Source organism: Leucopleurus acutus (genome assembly GCF_964270905.1).
Source record: "Leucopleurus acutus genome assembly, chromosome: 4".
Classification (NCBI taxonomy): Eukaryota; Metazoa; Chordata; class Mammalia; order Artiodactyla; family Delphinidae; genus Leucopleurus; species Leucopleurus acutus.
Genome location: NC_139146.1, coordinates 65,860,120 through 65,877,041, shown reverse-complemented (window position 1 = coordinate 65,877,041; position 16,922 = coordinate 65,860,120). Strand labels below are relative to the sequence as shown.

Here is a 16,922-nt window from a genome sequence, read left to right as displayed (position 1 = left end):
TCAATTATTCTTACACACTTTATAAATGTTATTATGGAAGTCTGTGGTGGCAGTTATATACGTGTGTAGTAAAAAGATGTGTATGTGTGTATCTGTCATGGGGTGGCATCAAGCAGACAGTAGCTGAAGGCAAGCATTTGCATCCTTAACCTAGATGCTATGCTCATCTGTCATCGTTCCCAATGCAAATAAAGACAGCGGAGTTTAAAATGTGCACATATTTTCCTGAAACATCAATTCAAGATATCTTTCTACTATTGGGAGACAGTTGAGAAAAGGAAATCTGTCCTCTTTAAATGTTATTTTATGAATGTTTTCAGAGTATTTAAAGGCTATTTATGCACATGGGTATGTTTAAGGGAAATCTGTGGAGCATCACTAGGGCCCCCACACATCGGCAGTAGCCTGTCTGAGCAGTGGAGAAACAGACCACTTGGTGGAGATGGTGGCATCATCACTGTCCTGGGGAAAGAATGTTAGGTATGGCTCCAGGATTCCTGATCCTGACCCTACAGCTTCTTTGGACTTGATGTGCAGCCTCTGACTAGTCACTTAAATGTATGCTGACTTTTTTTTTTTTTTTTTGCGGTACGCGGGCCTCTCACTGTTGCGGTCTCTCCCGTTGTAGAGCACAGGCTCCGGACGCGCAGGCTCAGCGGCCATGGCTCACAGGCCCAGCCGCTCCGCGGCGTGTGGGATCTTCCCAGACCGGGGCACGAACCCGTGTCCCCTGCATCGGCAGGCGGACTCCCAACCACTGCGCCACCAGGGAAGCCCCTATGCTGACTTTTTATAGCTGGGCAAAGCCCTATACCCCCCGCCGACCCCCAATTAAAGACAAATCATGTCTTTTAAGACTACATTTATTAGAGGCCTTTTGCTACTTGAAAGATAGGAACTTTATACACTCCAAACAAGTATTAATGTTATTTTTACATCTACCAGTGATGTTTTTGGTACACAATTTAAACACGTGCTTCAAGCCAGTGGTTTCCAGAGTGTGGTCCCTGGATCTGCAGCATCAGCATCACCTTTGGGAACTTGTTAGAAATGTAAGTACTGTGGCCCCAGCCCAGACCTACACAATCAGATGCTGTACGGGTGGGGTCCAGAGAGCGGTGTTTTAATTAATCCTGCAGGAGACCCTGCCACATCTCAGGTTTGAAAATTACTGCTATGTCTCTACAATATAAACACTCCTATTTTAAGGAGAGCATTTAAGAATGCTTTATTCCTGCCTGGAACCTTGCTTTATACTCTACTCTTACTGCAACTATTCTGCAGCTACTAGATTATACTGTAGTGCTTATTCTAGGTCAGGTGTTGAGCTAAATGCCTTGTTTTTTTTTTTTTTTTTTTTTTGGTTTATCTCATTTAATTCTTCCAACAACCCTATGAGGTTGGTACTGTTATTATTTCCAGTTTACGGGTGACAGAGGTTAGAGAGAACTTGGTGGGTAAGATCATACAGATTAGAACTTGAAGAGCCAGAATTTGAAGCCAGGCCTTCTGTCTCCAGAGCCTGCAGCTGTAATTACAGCTTCCATGAGCCAGACAAGAGTATGGAACAGGTGTATGACAAATATACTCCCATCTTGAAGAATGATTTTGGAAATGCTCTAGTGCCACTGAATTTTATTTTTCATTCACCTTAGATAACGCATGAAGTAAAGTCCCTTAATTCAACAGCACATTTTACAACATCGAAATGCCTTACAACAGATAATTAGATGTAAAAATGTCGAAGACAATAAAACTAATTAATATGGCTTAAAATATCTATTTCCTCTCTATATTACTTATATACACAATTAAAAAGTGCTAGAAATAGGGCAGAATTAAAATCTAAATGTGACCAATTGCTGGCCCAGTTAGGAGAGTTTACTTTTGTCACTTCCCTTCAGGACAGTAGGGCTGACGAATTTAAATCAAATGCTTTGAAGACAGTATTGAACTTGTTTCCACATTAAGAAGCTAGTGATCATCAGTACCTGTACCAATTAATTCCCTCCCGAGTACTTCCTGTTATGCAGATAGAGCCCAACTTATCTCCCAGCTGTCAACAAAGACTAATGGAAGCCAAGTAGCATTCTGCCACAGAGCTGCCCATCCTTGAAAAGAAAAGCAGCAAGTCCCCAGCCACAATGACCCTGTACATCCTCTCTTTGCCTGGACTGATAGATCTATAAAGTGTACTGGGGAAAGCACGTTAAAAAAGAAAAACAAGAAACCTTATAGTTCTTGCCTCCTGAACTCTCGCCGTTTTCACATCACATCAGTAAAGAGAGAACTCACACCAGTAAAGCCCGGTGGTCTGTCTCTTGTGAAGCATAGTCCCTATGGGTCATGGAATCCTCAGGACCCATCCCCCTACTGTTCACATCCCTCAGGCTCCTTTCTGGTGGTTGTGGGTGCCTGGGGTTCTTACCAAGATAAACGGATTCAAGTTGGGCTCTTAGAGAATAAAGGGGTGAATTCACGACCTATACATGGCCTAAAGGCACCTGGGGAGTTTGCAGTGGCCATTGCCATTTTAAGACCTTCCTAGGCCCTAAACGCCCATATTTTTCGAGGCCATCCCTCCCTAAATTATACCAAACATGTTAAAATGTATCAAACATGGGACAAAGTGAGAGAGTGGCATGGACATATAAACACTACCACATGTAAAATAAATAGCTAGTGGGAAGCAACCGCATAGCACAGGGAGATCAGCTTGGTGCTCTGTGACCACCTAGAGGGGTGGGATAGGGAGGGTGGGAGGGAGATGCAAGAAGGAGGATATATGGGGATATATGTATATGTATATGTATAGCTGATTCACTTTGTTATACAGCAGAAACTAACACGCCATTGTAAAGCAATTATACTCCAATAAAGATGTTAAAAAAATAAAATAAAATAAATCAAACATATGAAATATATTAAGGTTTATCCTCAGCCTATATATATATGTGTTCCATATAACTATATATTCTAACTGTAAAGAATTTTTGGAAAGATTAAAGTTTTTGGCTCTGAGTAACACGTTGAATCTATGATCATGAATGTTTCTTGGTAATCATCACGCACAGCCAGGAACTATGACGGGGCAAGAAAATCTGACTTTCTTCCAAAATCACTGTCAAATTAAATGAATAGTTTAGGAAGACTAGATAATTAACAGTTAATGAACTTGACATAATATTAAGATCATAAACTCTTTATTAAAGTTATTGATTTTTTAATTTTTAAAATATTTAAGAGCCAATAAAAATGATTTTCGGGCATCAAATACTGGTATAGGCCCTATTGTGCCTACAGTGTCTGGCTGACAAAACGGTCTTGGCAGCTGGGGTTCCTGGCTAAGCCAAACAGAGACTGTAGCTCCAGACCTCCATTCGGAAGTGATTAATTCAGCCATCATGGACTCTGGCAAACCCAACGGCTAAAGGTACATCAACATAAAGGAAGTGATCTGCCTTGAAAATGAAGACTATTTCACTACAGATGGGCCCAGCAGAACATGTAGAACTGAAACAAAACACTTCTATCTTTTTACCTTGAGAACTGAGATTTGGCAAAGGTAATTGGCTGCTTTCAGGCATTTTGTCCAGAAATGGAAACGTCAGGGTTGCTTCTGGTTCTGGAGATTTTGGCTTTACCACCTGGATCATGGGCAACAGACATACATATTACAAGTATTGTCCATTACTAAATGCACAGGTGAAATAAAATTTAAGGATCCATGGCTACAATAAGTCAAGAAGCCCAAACATTTAAATTGTAAATGGAAAATGTTGCCCCTTCTCCAAACCCCTTCGTGCTTTTCTACATTAATAGAGAGGTCAATTTTTCAGAGAAATCAAACTAGAGCATAAAAATTTGATGATCATGTTTCTTCAAACTCAGAGGACAATATTCCGTATTTGAGATAATATATCACTCTGTTTCATGTTCTTATTGGGATCAATCACGGTTTCTCTTCTTGGTACTACATCATACTGAATTTGTAATGTCAGGAAGTGAGATGTTCCACATAAGATCTAAAAAGAATCTTACTATGTAAGTATTAAATATTAAAGTAATATTACCTTCTAATGGGCATAATTCTTGAGACACTACACACTCCCCCCAACAAATTTACGCAAAGCACATTAAAGACAATATACTGTGCTTGTTGACAAAGAAGCATTATTGTAAATAACCGTTATATCAAATAGTGCCATAGCGATGATGCCCTTAAGGGATTTTTGAAGCATGTTAGACCACATGACCTTATGGTAAATAGATCCAAAGTTACAGGCTTTAAAAATTCTTATGTTTGCTTTGTAAAAACAGATTTTTCTTGTTATTGCTAGTTAATTTTATTTTGTTTCTCCCCAATCGGAAGGGCCTTTGGTAGAACACCCTCCTTCCGATTTGTTGCTTCTAATCAACTGATTTCTGAAAGACCAGATAACCAAACTAACGACCAAAATAAAGAGTCAGTAGACTCTGAGCAGAGATCGGAATGAGGAGTGTGGCTGTATCGGTTCCGATGTCCTTTTAGCTGCTTACAGAATCTTCTCTGATTCACTGGCTGGTGGCCATGAAGAGATTAATTTTATGGCCAGTGGGCGAGTGAGGCTCTAGAGCATTTGTTTCATCATAAGTTGATCTCTTATTTGGTCCTCAGGATGATTTAATGTCTAGAATTTCTCCTCAGTAAGATTTTATTTTTCTTGATGAATAATATATTCAACCCTAATGGAATCTTGAAGAAAATACAGTTAATTGTTCTGCATTACAGAGGTCAACCAGATGGCCAAATGAACTTCAGTGTTAAAACATGCAGCAAAACCTAAGGCCTAGATTTACTAAAGTTGACAACCCTCAGATCTTAAGCTCATACCATTTCCTCCATAGTGGAATTGACAAAAATATGTTTCAGATAATGCCTGGTTGTAAATGAAACAGTTAATCTCAGCAGAAATGCTCAAAGTACCCACTATGTAAAAGGTCAGCCTGTGTGCATTGGTACTTTGTTTTATAAAGGTAACACTCTCAAGTGAAATCAGAAAATAAAAGCTGTTGCAACCACTGTCATCATCTTTCTTTCTTTCTTTCTCTAAAAGTTAACTGTAAAGTAGAGAAAGGAGAAAAGGAGAAATTCACATGGTGTGAAAAGCATTGGGTTCAAAGACCATTATTCCATTTGCTAATCATCTAGCAGAGATTCTTAACCTGGAGTCCACAGAAAAGAAGTCATGTGGTTATACATATTTCGTACTACTTGATACCAAGGAAAACTTGGTAATGCTGTGTATTTTATGGTTTAAACAATATTATTCTGCGAATAATGTTTACCAGATAGACAAAGGGTCCATGGTGCACGTACACGCGTGGGCACACGTGCAGCGTGCGCGTGTGCACACACACACACACACACACACAAAAAGCTAAGAACCCCTGAAAACAATTTTTTCCATAGTAGGGTAGCCATGACACTGGGGGTCCAAAGATGGATCACATAGATGAGGTTACACAGATGAGGAATGCAGATGAATATTTTTTATGTTATGGTATCCATTTTGTTTGATTTTACAAATATTTTTTCTAGCAATGTTATGAGTTTTCCTTTCATTTTATATTTACATAGGAAAAAAGGTCAATTTGCAAGAAGCATAAATAAATAGATTACAAGTGTAATGTGGGTCAGGCACAACCTGCAAGGGCAGGAAATCCTGTCTGCCCCCAACGCTTTTCCTACAGTTAGGTTCTTCTGTTCAGACCTCCAGACCATTTTTTAATTCTCTATGTATAAAAATGGGGGAGCAGCTAGAGTCTGAAATCCCCAAAAGGCATCAGGGAAGCAGGCATTTTTGGGTTCCACCGGGCATACAGCACTCTCAGCATCTTAAGGCCAGGGGCTGTGTCTTATTCACTGTTGAATATCCAGTGTCTGCAGAGTGCTTGGCACATAGTAGGTGCACAACCACTACTGGTTGAGTAGATGATAGATGAACCAGAACTAGAAGTGCTAAAATTTTCACTCTAAAGTCAAATCCAAATTTAGGTTTAATTTTTTAAAGTTGGAATATCACCACATAAAGTATCCAGTAGGCAAGTCAGTTGTACTCTATCTTGGTGACCCATCAGAATCACCTGGGGACCTTTTGAAAATACAGATGCCTGAGCCCTGTTCCCAGAGACTGAGATTTATATGACCTGGTATCTATTAAATTCTAAAGGGTAACCAAGGTTGAGGACAAGAGGTACAAAAGATGACTTTTAGACTGTGCCTGAAAACAAACTAAATTAATATGAAAGAGATGAGACTCCAAACAGAGAAGAAATTTAATAAAAACAAGATGTTAAAACCCATTATATCAGAATAATAATTTTCTTGTTTCCTTGTTATTCAAGTTCAGAGGCATCAGAAGTACCATTACTGTAAAACAGGTAAATATCGGAAAGAGAATATGGAGTAAGTTACAAATAAGCAAGTTCATGCACGGCAAACTAAAACCTAACTGCAAAGCTTTATAACAGATATCTATACTACATTTTTCTTTTAAATGTATATAAATTTTATAAAAATTTTTATTTATATAATTTTTATAAAAATTTTTATAAAAATAATTTTATTAAAATCAGCCATTTAAAATAAATTTTAAAAGATGTTGAAAGAATATATATACCACTTATTATTAATAGAGAGGTAGGTTTCAGTGACTTTTTCTCTCTCTTGCTCTATTTCTATGTTTTTTATTTATATATTTTATGTATACTTACACATACTATTTGATAGATTTGTTACATATTTCCATGTATATCACTGTAAATATACATTAAAAATAAATAGCTATAGGCTGAATGTTCGTGTCCCCCCAAAATTCATATGCTGAAACCCTAACCCCCCAAGGTAATGGTATTGGGAGCTGGGCCTTCTGGGAGGTGATTAGGTCATGGGGGTGAAGATCTCATGAATGGGACTAGTGATGGTATAAAAGAGACTCAGGACCCTTGGCCCTTCTGCCAAGTGAGGGCACAGCAAGAAGACAGCCGTCTGTGAGTCAGGAAGTGGGTTCTCACCAGATGCTGACTGTCAGCGCCTTGCTCTTGCCCCTCCCAGCTGCCATAAGCGACAGAAATAAATTTCTGTTGTTTATAAGCCGAGTCTATGGTTTTCTGTTACAGCTGCCCAAGTGGACTAACACAGACATCTTTCTATAGGTAGTTACATTTTTTTTTTTTTACAATGAACATGTATTATATTTGTATTAAGAAAAAAAAAATACAGATCAAAGGTAGGAAACAAGATCAGGAGAGAAAATAAACCTTCATTACAAAACGGTGCCACCATGGCAGCCGGCAGTACCATGAAGCCACGTGAATCGTGGACTTAACGGCTTTAGTCCACCTCACCTTTTGTGACAGCACCAGTTCCACCTTTCCACTCATTTCGTTTTCCGGTTTCTTCTGGTCTTTCTCTTCTGGCACCTCGTTCTTCACCTGGGGGCTGGAGGAGAGCTCCACAAAGGCCACGGTCGGGCTGGATCGAGTCACAGTTGATGTAAAACACTGTGGCTCTGAAATGGAGTTACATTCAGAAACATAAAGAACAAGATGAAAACCATATAAAGGCTCGTTGGTCCTGCCATACCAGGAAGTACACTGAGTACATATCTTGCCCGGGGCAACACGGAGCTGGATTACAGTGTGATGAGAGGTACAAAAGAGCTTCAGGTACTAGAATTCTCTAGGCTCTTTCAAGATATTATTAAAAAATAAAGCAACATAAAACACATCAAAGAACCCCACTATGAAAAACTTAAGTTCTGAATAAGAGTCCCAGTTTACATATGAATAACACTACATGAAACAAAATGCTGGCAGGAAATATTACGAGAGGTGGGTTGGACAGGTGAACATTTATAGATAATTTCTATCCAAATTTCTTTCCAAATGAGGGGCAGCCTGACTCTTCCTTTTGTATTTCAATGTTGCTTTTTAACATCATGTTTTCATAATTGGAATGTGTTAGGGATCGTGTGGTTAAAATCAATATAATGCAATGAAAATTAAGTGTTCTCGGGTATACAAAGAAGAATTTGGTACAGTCTAAAGTGGGTGGAAAAGTCACCACCTGAGGGGGCATATCAGAATGTGGAGGTACAGTCTAGTTTGAAAAAGTATACACTAAAATTTTTAGTAATGACTTTTAATTTACTTTACAATGCCATTTAAAAATAACTTGGTATTAGAAAAGTGTGAGAGGTTTGCATGTTTATCAAAAGAAAAAATGTGTTAAAAATATCGAGAAATATTACTTTAGGGAAGAGTGGGTTTCTATTCATACTCACTGTTCATATTTGTGGCATTACTTTATTCCTTCAAACTATTCATTGGGTTTACCACTTCAGCATCTTTTTTTTTTTTTTTTTTTTTTTTTGCGGTATGCAGGTCTCTCACTGTTGTGGCCTCCCCGTTGCGGAGCACAGGCTCCGGACGCGCAGGCTCAGCGGCCATGGCTCACGGGCCCAGCCGCTCCGTGGCATGTGGGATCTTCCCGGACCGGGGTACGAACCCGTGTCCTCTGCATGGGCAGGCGGACTCTCAACCACTGCGCCACCAGGGAAGCCCTCAGCATCTATTTTTATGATATATTTTTAATCTGTCTTATCTATTGTTGTTACTGTGTGTTAAATATAACCCTCAGTTTTTAGCATTATTGATTAGGGGAAATATAACTCTCTTATGATGACGGAGATGAACTTTCAACAAAATGAGGGCTTCCCAGGTGGCGCAGTGGTTGAGAATCCACCTGCCGATGCAGGGGACATGGGTTCGTGCCCCGGTCTGGGAAGATCCCACATGCCACGGAGCGGCTGGGCCCGTGAGCCATGGCCGCAGGGCCTGCGCGTCCGGGGAGAGGTCACAACAGTGAGAGGCCCGCGTACCAAAAAAGAAAAAAAAAAACGAAGTAAGGTAGCAAAAAGCATGGGTTCCTGTTTTTTTTACAGCAAGATAAATCACTTGGTCAGAATTTCCCCCAGGAAGTCACTAGGTGGCAGCACAACCACACCAGTCACAGAGCCTCATTCACTACCTTTCCTGTTTTCATTCTCTTAAGAGTTATCACGCTTTACCTTAAAACTAGTCTGTTATAAAAACAAACCTGATGAGGCAACTTCTGTATTCCCTTTTTCTGTTTTTTCACCATCATTCTCATCTTCTTGACTGTTTGTTTCAGTTTCTTCAGTCGTTGCCTAAAAGAAAGATATTTTTCCACCTTGAATACATTATCCCTTTGAAGGTTCTAGAAGGTAAAGGATTTCTTTCTCTTTTTTCCAGTAGTAATTTTCAGGCCAACGAGGTGAGCTGCCTATATGAATTCACTCTTTTCTATTTCCAGTGGTGAAAGGCTGGGTTTGTCGGAAAGAGACGTTCCGTGAAGGAGAACGTAAGTGCTGAAGCAGAACCATGTTATGAGGGCACACAACCCCACTACCTCCCCACCTCCTCTGACTGCCTCTTTTTCCTTCCTTTCACTATCAGTTTTTCAAAATCATAGTTACCACTCTCTTGCTTCCAAATGGCTTTACAGTTGGCTTAGGGTCATATCACCAGTGAAAAAAATATTTTTTTCAAGTTGCAATTAACCTCTCAGTAGCTTGTCTTCAGCACAGATGCTGGTGGCTCTTAGCACTGTGCATTTTATTCTTGAAGTTCTCTCCCTTTCTGGGCTCTCAACAACTTTCTGTTACCCAACTTCTCATATTCCACACCCCCCCCCCATAATTTCTGAAAGAAACTGAAGAAGACACAAAGAAATGGAAAGATATCTTGTATTCGTGGATTGGAAGAATTAATATTGTTAAAATATCCCCATTACCCAAAGCAATCTACAGATTCAATGCAATCCCTCTAAAAATTCCAATGGCATTTTTCACAGAAATAGAAAAAAAAAAACCCTCAAATTCATATGGAAATACAAAGGACCCCAAATAGCTAAAGCAATCTTGAGCAAGAAGAACAAAACTGGAAGCATCACATTTCCTGATTTTAAACTATGTTACCAAGCTACATTAATCAAAACAGTTTGGTACTGGCATAAAAACAGACACATAAATCAATGGAACAGAACATCCAGAAATCAACCCACACTTTCATGGTCAACTAATTTTTGACAAAGGCACCAAGAATACAAAATGGGTAAAGGATAGACTTTTCAGTAAATGCTGTTGGGAAAACTGGATATCGACATGCAAAAGAATGAAATTGGACTCTCATCTTATACCATACACCAAAATCAATGTCTAAATGGATAAAAGACTTAAAAGTATGACTGCAAACCATAAAACTCCTAGAAGAAAACAGGGGGAAATCTCCTAGGCATTGGTCTTAGCAATGATTTCTTGGATTTGGCACCAAAAGCTCAGGCAAATAAACAAGTCGGACTACATCAAACTGAAATGTTTCTGGACAGCAAAGGAAACAAATAACAAAATGAGAGGGCAATCTATGGAATGGGAGAAAATATTTGCAAATCATACATCCAATAGGGGATTGATATCCAAAATACAAAAGGAACTCTTACAACTCGATAGCAGAAAACATCAAATAAACCAACTTAAAAATGGGAAAAGGACCTGAATAGACATTTTCCCAAAGAAGATATACAAATGGCCAACTGAAGTCATGTATATGAAAAGATGCTCAACATCACTAATCACCAGGGAAATCAAAACTATAAGGTGAGATATCACCTTATATCTTTTAGGGATTGTTATTATCAAAAAGTCAAAAGAGGGACTTCCCTGGTACAGTGGTTAAGAATCCGCCTGCCAATGCAGGGGACGTGGGTTCGAGCCCTGGTCGGGAAGATCCCACATGCCGCAGAGCAACTAAGCCCGTGCACCACAACTACTGAAGCCCACGCACCTAGAGCCTGTGCCCCGCAACAAAGAGGAGGCACCGCAATGAGAAGCCTGCTCACTGCAACCGAGAGTAGCCCCCCCCCCACCGCAACTAAAGAAAGCCCGCGTGCAGCAACGAAGACCCAACGCAGCCAAAAAATAAATTAAAAAAAAAAAGTCAAAAGATGGCAAGTGTTGTTGAGAATGTGGAGAAAAGGGAACCATTGTACACTGATGGTGGGAATATAAATTGGCACAGCCATTATGGAAAACAGTATGGAGTTTCATCAAAAATTTAAAATAGAACTATTATATGATCCAGCAATTCCACTTCTAGGTATACATAGCCAAAGGAAATGAAATCAGTATCTCGAAGAGATATCTGTACTCCCATGTTCATTGCAGCATTATTCACAATAGCTAAGATATGGAAACAACCTAAATGTTGATGGATGACTAGATAAAGAAAATATGTATATATTATTCATATATTCTGATATGTAAATATTACTATTATATGCACAAATATCAATATTATACACACATATACAATGGAATATTATTCAGCCTTTAAAAAGAAGAAAATCCTGTCATTTGCGACAATATGTATGAACCTGGAGAACATTATGCTGAGTGAAATAAGCCAGACACAGAAAGACAAATATTGCATGATCTCAGTTACATCTGGAATCTACAAAATTAAAATTAAAAAATGCCAGACCCGTAGTAACAGAGAGTAGAATGGTAGCTACCAGAGGCTGGGGCATGGGGGAAAAGTGAAGGAGAAAAAAAAAGTAAAATGATTGTTGCCTGGGTCTGAGGGGAGGGGGCCATGGGGAACTATTGTTTAATGGGTACAGAGTTTCAGTTTAGCAGGATGAAAAGAGTTCTGGAGACGGATGGTGGCAATGGTTGCACAATATGAACGTACTAAATACTACTAAACTGTGCACTTAAAAATGGTTAAGATAGTAAATTTTATGTTTTACTTTGCCACAATAAAAAAATGGAAAAAAATTTGTAAAAAAAATTATTTGCAAATTTTCAAAGTTAAAAAAAAAGACACAAGGAAACTTTAAGCCACTAGCCTTTCAAGCTGCTAAAGAATTTTCTAATAGCATCTAGTGGCAAAGATATGCTTTTTCTTTTGGAGGATGGGGTAGTTTTGACATCTTCATAACTAGATGAGCACCTTCTAATGATGGATAACCGTGTATCAATTCTGGAAGAACATAATATTAAATTAACATGCACCTTTAAAACCCTAGGAAGGAAATAAGCATCATATTTATACTACTTAATGGATTTTGTAACTTTTTAATACATCAAGAAGCCTGAATTGAAACCCTTTAAGAGACTTAATGAGTGGAAATGGTTAAATAAACCAAAGTCTCTTTTATTATAGTGAAGTTACATATATATGTTCTCTGTGTGTGTGTACACTGTTATATGAACAACTGACATGAGAGTAGTATTTGAAGACCCACCAGCCTAGTATTACAACAGAATAACCTGGGTTTAATAATTTAAAGTGTCCCCCCCACACATAGAAGTATTAATACATAGTGTTTTTTGTTTTATGATGTTAATATATAAATAGTCAGAGATACTGATTTTTAATATATAAAATACTGTCTGAAATACTGATTTTTACGTTTTCTCCCCAAATGGATTAGATTATGGAAAACTATCTGAGGTTGGGAAACAAATTTGCAGTTAAATATTGATGTACGATGCTCTTGACAACACTGGTGTTTCCAGTGACTGGGAAATAAATAACTACAAAAACTGAGCCAAAGCCTTCCCAGCCCAAACATGAACAAAGAAATGGACATATTTTATTAAATCTTAGACGCCATCAAGTTTAAGTTGTATTATTTTAGGTACTACTAAGAAAGAAAACAAACTACTAAACAAACTAAATAGGACACACTATTGATTATAAGACATATCCTGAAAAAAAAAAAAAAAAAGACATGTCCTGATTTAGAGATGCTCAAGTGTGGCAAGTGTGCCCCTTGGAATCAATGAAATAAGATAATTCATGAAGTCCTTTAGACATAGTTTTTTAAAATGTATTTATGTTATTTATTTATTTTTGGCTGCACTGGGTCTTCGTTGCTGTGCGCAGGCTTTCCCTAGTTGTGGCGAGCAGGGGCTACTCTTTGTTGCGGTGCGTGGGCTTCTCATTGCCGTGTCTTCTCTTGTTGCAGAGCACGGGCTCTAGGTGCACAGGCTTCAGTAGCTGTGGCACGTGGGCTCAGTAGTTGTGGCTCACGGGCTCTAGAGTGCAGGCTCAGTAGTTGTGGCCCATGGGCTTAGGCTACGCGGCATGTGGGATCTTCCCGGACCAGGGCTCGAACCCGTGTCCCCTGCATTAGCAGGCGGATTCTTAACCGCTGCGCCACCAGGGAAGCCCTAGACATAATTTATAATGCAGAAGAGACAAAGTCCTCACGCACTACTTCAATAAGGATGATTTTTCTAGCACACCTCGCTTCAGTAATATTTTACTTATGCATGACTAATGCAGAACTTCGATTTTCAAGAATACTCATGTTTCTGGATGCATTTCTATGTGGCTTAACACTCAAATACTGAACTCCCAGATGACCCAATTTATCTTCCCTTGAAATTATGTTTTAAAGGTTATACACTGTTGTCACTGTAGCCATGGTCAATATTTACTAGATTTCCCACATGTCAGCACTCGATGTGGATTACCTTCCTTAGTCCTCAGAGCAAGCTTGTATAAAGTATGCACCAATACGATTCCCTTCACACAGGTGAGGAAGCTGAGGCCCAGGAGGCTAAGTCACTCACCCAGAGTCACATCGCTAGTAGGCAGGGGAGCTAGGAACCCTGACCTGTGCTGGTAACCTCAATGCTCCAACATCTGGACTTGGAGTCACACCCACTGCCAACTTCTCCCCAGGTATTTAAAGGTTTTGACCCATAAGATGCAATCCCGAACCTGAGTGTCCCAAGTTTATTGCTGAAATGATTCAAACTGCCCTTTCCATGCCCTTTCCTTCTCATCCATTCTACCTCATCCTTTCCATTCTACCTCTCATCCATTGATTATGCAAAAGATGAGAACTCTCCGGGATCTCTCGGGACAGGGGGCAAGTCAGCCAAGTCTCCACGTCCCAGGGCAGCTTGAGACCGGACCACCCCCAGCCATCACCCCATCTTGAGGCTTTCGATCCAGGCCAGGTTCTGAGCGGGGCAGGGACCCAGCATGGTATCTGACATAGAGCCAACATGTAACCCATGATAGGGGAGCATATGTTAGATGCATTATTTACGAAATTTATACTGTCAAGCTTAGTTTAAATGCATACTAGTCATCAAAATCAAGCTATTACTAACAAAATATTCAGGATAAATTAAGAGAAAAAGCAAGTTACAACACAATTTGAATAACATGATCCCCCCAAAGTATTTTATATACACTGAGAAAAAGAGAAGGATGCACATTTTAAAAAATCTTAACTTCTGAGTGGCTGGAGTAATAACTAGTTTATTTTTTTTATGGTTTTCTATATTCTGCTATATATATATAGACTATATATAATCAAGGGAAATCCCAAAGCCAGTTTAATTAACGTCTGTCTGATACTCCATTCTGAAGTCTTGTTACTTTTGTACTCACATCATTACTTCAAAGGTAATGAGTTCAAAATTGGCAGTTTTAACCAGTGCCGATGGACTCAGAGATTTGCCTGAAACAAACCTGTCTTGCTGGAAAATGTGCTTTATGGCCCACACTTGCCTTTGGTTATAGCTGAAAAGAGGAGAAGCCTTCCCTTCTCCCACTGGTAATACTGTCTCAAGAATGAAAATAAAAACAGATCCCTGGACATGAATGAATGAGAGCACAGAAAGGTTACAGGGGCCTAAGCCGGGAGTTGGCGTCCCCCTGACTAAGAACACCATCTAAACTGGCCCTGGTGCCAGACCGAGCCCTGAGGCCACAGGTGGGAGGTGGCAGTTTCCTGGCTTGAGAGGGACATGGTCTAGCCACAGATCTGCCTGGCTTTGGGCTGTTCTTTTAACAAGAATCTTACTGGTGAACCAGCCCAGAGAGCGTCTCTGTGGAATGAATTGGATATATGAAGCAGGAGAGGACAAATGGTCCTGAGACCCAGGGTCTGAGTGGCCCTGTTTCTAGGACAGAGGAGGTATGAAAGCTTGGACTGATCATTTAACCCCTACGGGTTGGAAGGTGTGACGTCCAAGGTCCTTACCTGAGCTGCTACTCGGTGACTCTGACTGACTGTCCGGCTCCAGTCCTGAAGAACTTATCTGGACGCAAGCCTGGAAAATCAGTCTATTTATGTCTTGGCACCAGGACCCAGGTGCCACATATGCCATGCATATGTTTCCCTTTTTGCTTTTATATCACCAAATATCTATTTTCACTGGTTGAAACAGGATCTACGTGGAGAATCAGCCTTTCCACTCCTTAAACTTTTTCTTTTTGCCTTAAACTTCTCCAGCCAACAATGTGCGGGTCTGACCCAGGTTTGATTTTTTTTTATTGTTCCTGATGTATACTATCTTGAAGTCAGTAAATGCTTTCAGACCTAAATATCTTTAATGACTTAATTAGGGTATTAAATCTAATGCTCTTGCAACTACTTCTGGATGGAGTAAAACAGTTTCTAGAGAAATGTCTGTTGACATTTGACATCTAAAAGGAATCTGCAGTTGGTCACAGTTGTAAGGAAAACAGCACCTACTCAAATGCCTTCACCCTGCTCTCACTGCAAAATGAAATGTTTCAAGAAAGATCTGATTGTCTGTTTTCCTGGATCAGAAAACATTGGTAAAGTACTGAATTTTCAAGAGGAAGGCCTAGAGCTTTGTCAAGGTGGAAAGATCTTGTTACTTAGTTTGAGAAACGCAGACGAAGTTGTTTAGATCCCTCAGAGCTGAGTCTGGCCGTTGGTCCATGAGGGAGAATTGCCACAGACCCGGTGGGAGGGTGCTGCCAGCGCAGAGGGCATGCAGGACATCGGTTGGGATGAGCTGGCAAGAAGGCGCTGACAGGAGGTCAGCGGGTGAGAGTCCTGGGGGTTTAGGTGGCAGAGGGAAGCCAGACTTGGGAAAGAGTGAATAATAGGAGAACCAAAAAGAGCTGCTGGAAGAAGCGTGTGAGCATCTGCAAGGGCAATCGTCTTCTGGAAAAAGCTGTTCATGTCTGTTTGCTTCCTAGAGAATTACAGCTGGAGCTACTGACGGGCTGAGTTGGAAGACAACATGGAATTTATCCCATTTGTTTGAAATTCACATCTGTTCAATATGGTGATTCTGATGACCTTACTTTAACCTAAAAAACTTTGCACCTATCACCCTTTCAGGCTTCTGAAAAATATACGGTAACTTTCTTTCTCCCATTTGTTGAATGACAATGTTAAAACTAACTTAAGGGCACCTCTGTGAGTCACTGTGACATCATGCTAAGTGCTCTATACATATGAATTCTCACGATAACCATCAGATGCCTATACTATTATTATCCTTATTTTAAATATAAACTGAGGCTCAGGGGGGGTTTGGTCTTTGACCTAGTGCATGGGGTACTTTAGGTATTTTAGGAAAGGGTCATTTTTGGCAACAACAAGGCAGGAAGAGATTCAAAGACAAGTATAGCTCACAGTGGATCAAGAAAACACTAGACTGTCTTGAAGGGAGACATTTCTCTGTAGGTCACTAAACAGGATACATTAGTCCTTAGATTAAAAGACCTTCCAAATTCTTTTCCAATCCTGGATTCTACAAGTCTAGTCTTTGTGCTATGATATGATTTTCTTACAGAAGCCAATATTTTTAAATGCAAAAAAAAAGTGAGCGTTAGATTTCCACTGGGAAATATCTCAGGGATAACTGGGAGGGGCCGTGGGAGCCCCGATCCCTCTCTAGTCACCCTCATCACCTCTTAGCCCTGTGATCCCCTCTTGAGGTCTTTGCTTCTGCTAGTCGCAACATGAGGAACAGCTTGCTCCCCCTCCGTTCCAATGCAAATCCTACAAG

The 16,922-nt window shown here is 39.9% G+C and overlaps 1 protein-coding gene across 1 annotated transcript in view; it reads right to left on the bottom strand.

Moving 5' to 3' along the window:
* The window catches only part of LIMCH1 (LIM and calponin homology domains 1), a 341,811-nt gene that overhangs the window by 34,632 nt on the left and 290,257 nt on the right, over nt 1–16,922 (bottom strand). The window contains 3 exon segments of the mRNA XM_082838854.1: nt 3,542–3,647; nt 7,390–7,553; nt 9,143–9,233. Coding sequence (XP_082694980.1) covers nt 3,542–3,647; nt 7,390–7,553; nt 9,143–9,233 — 361 coding nt within the window.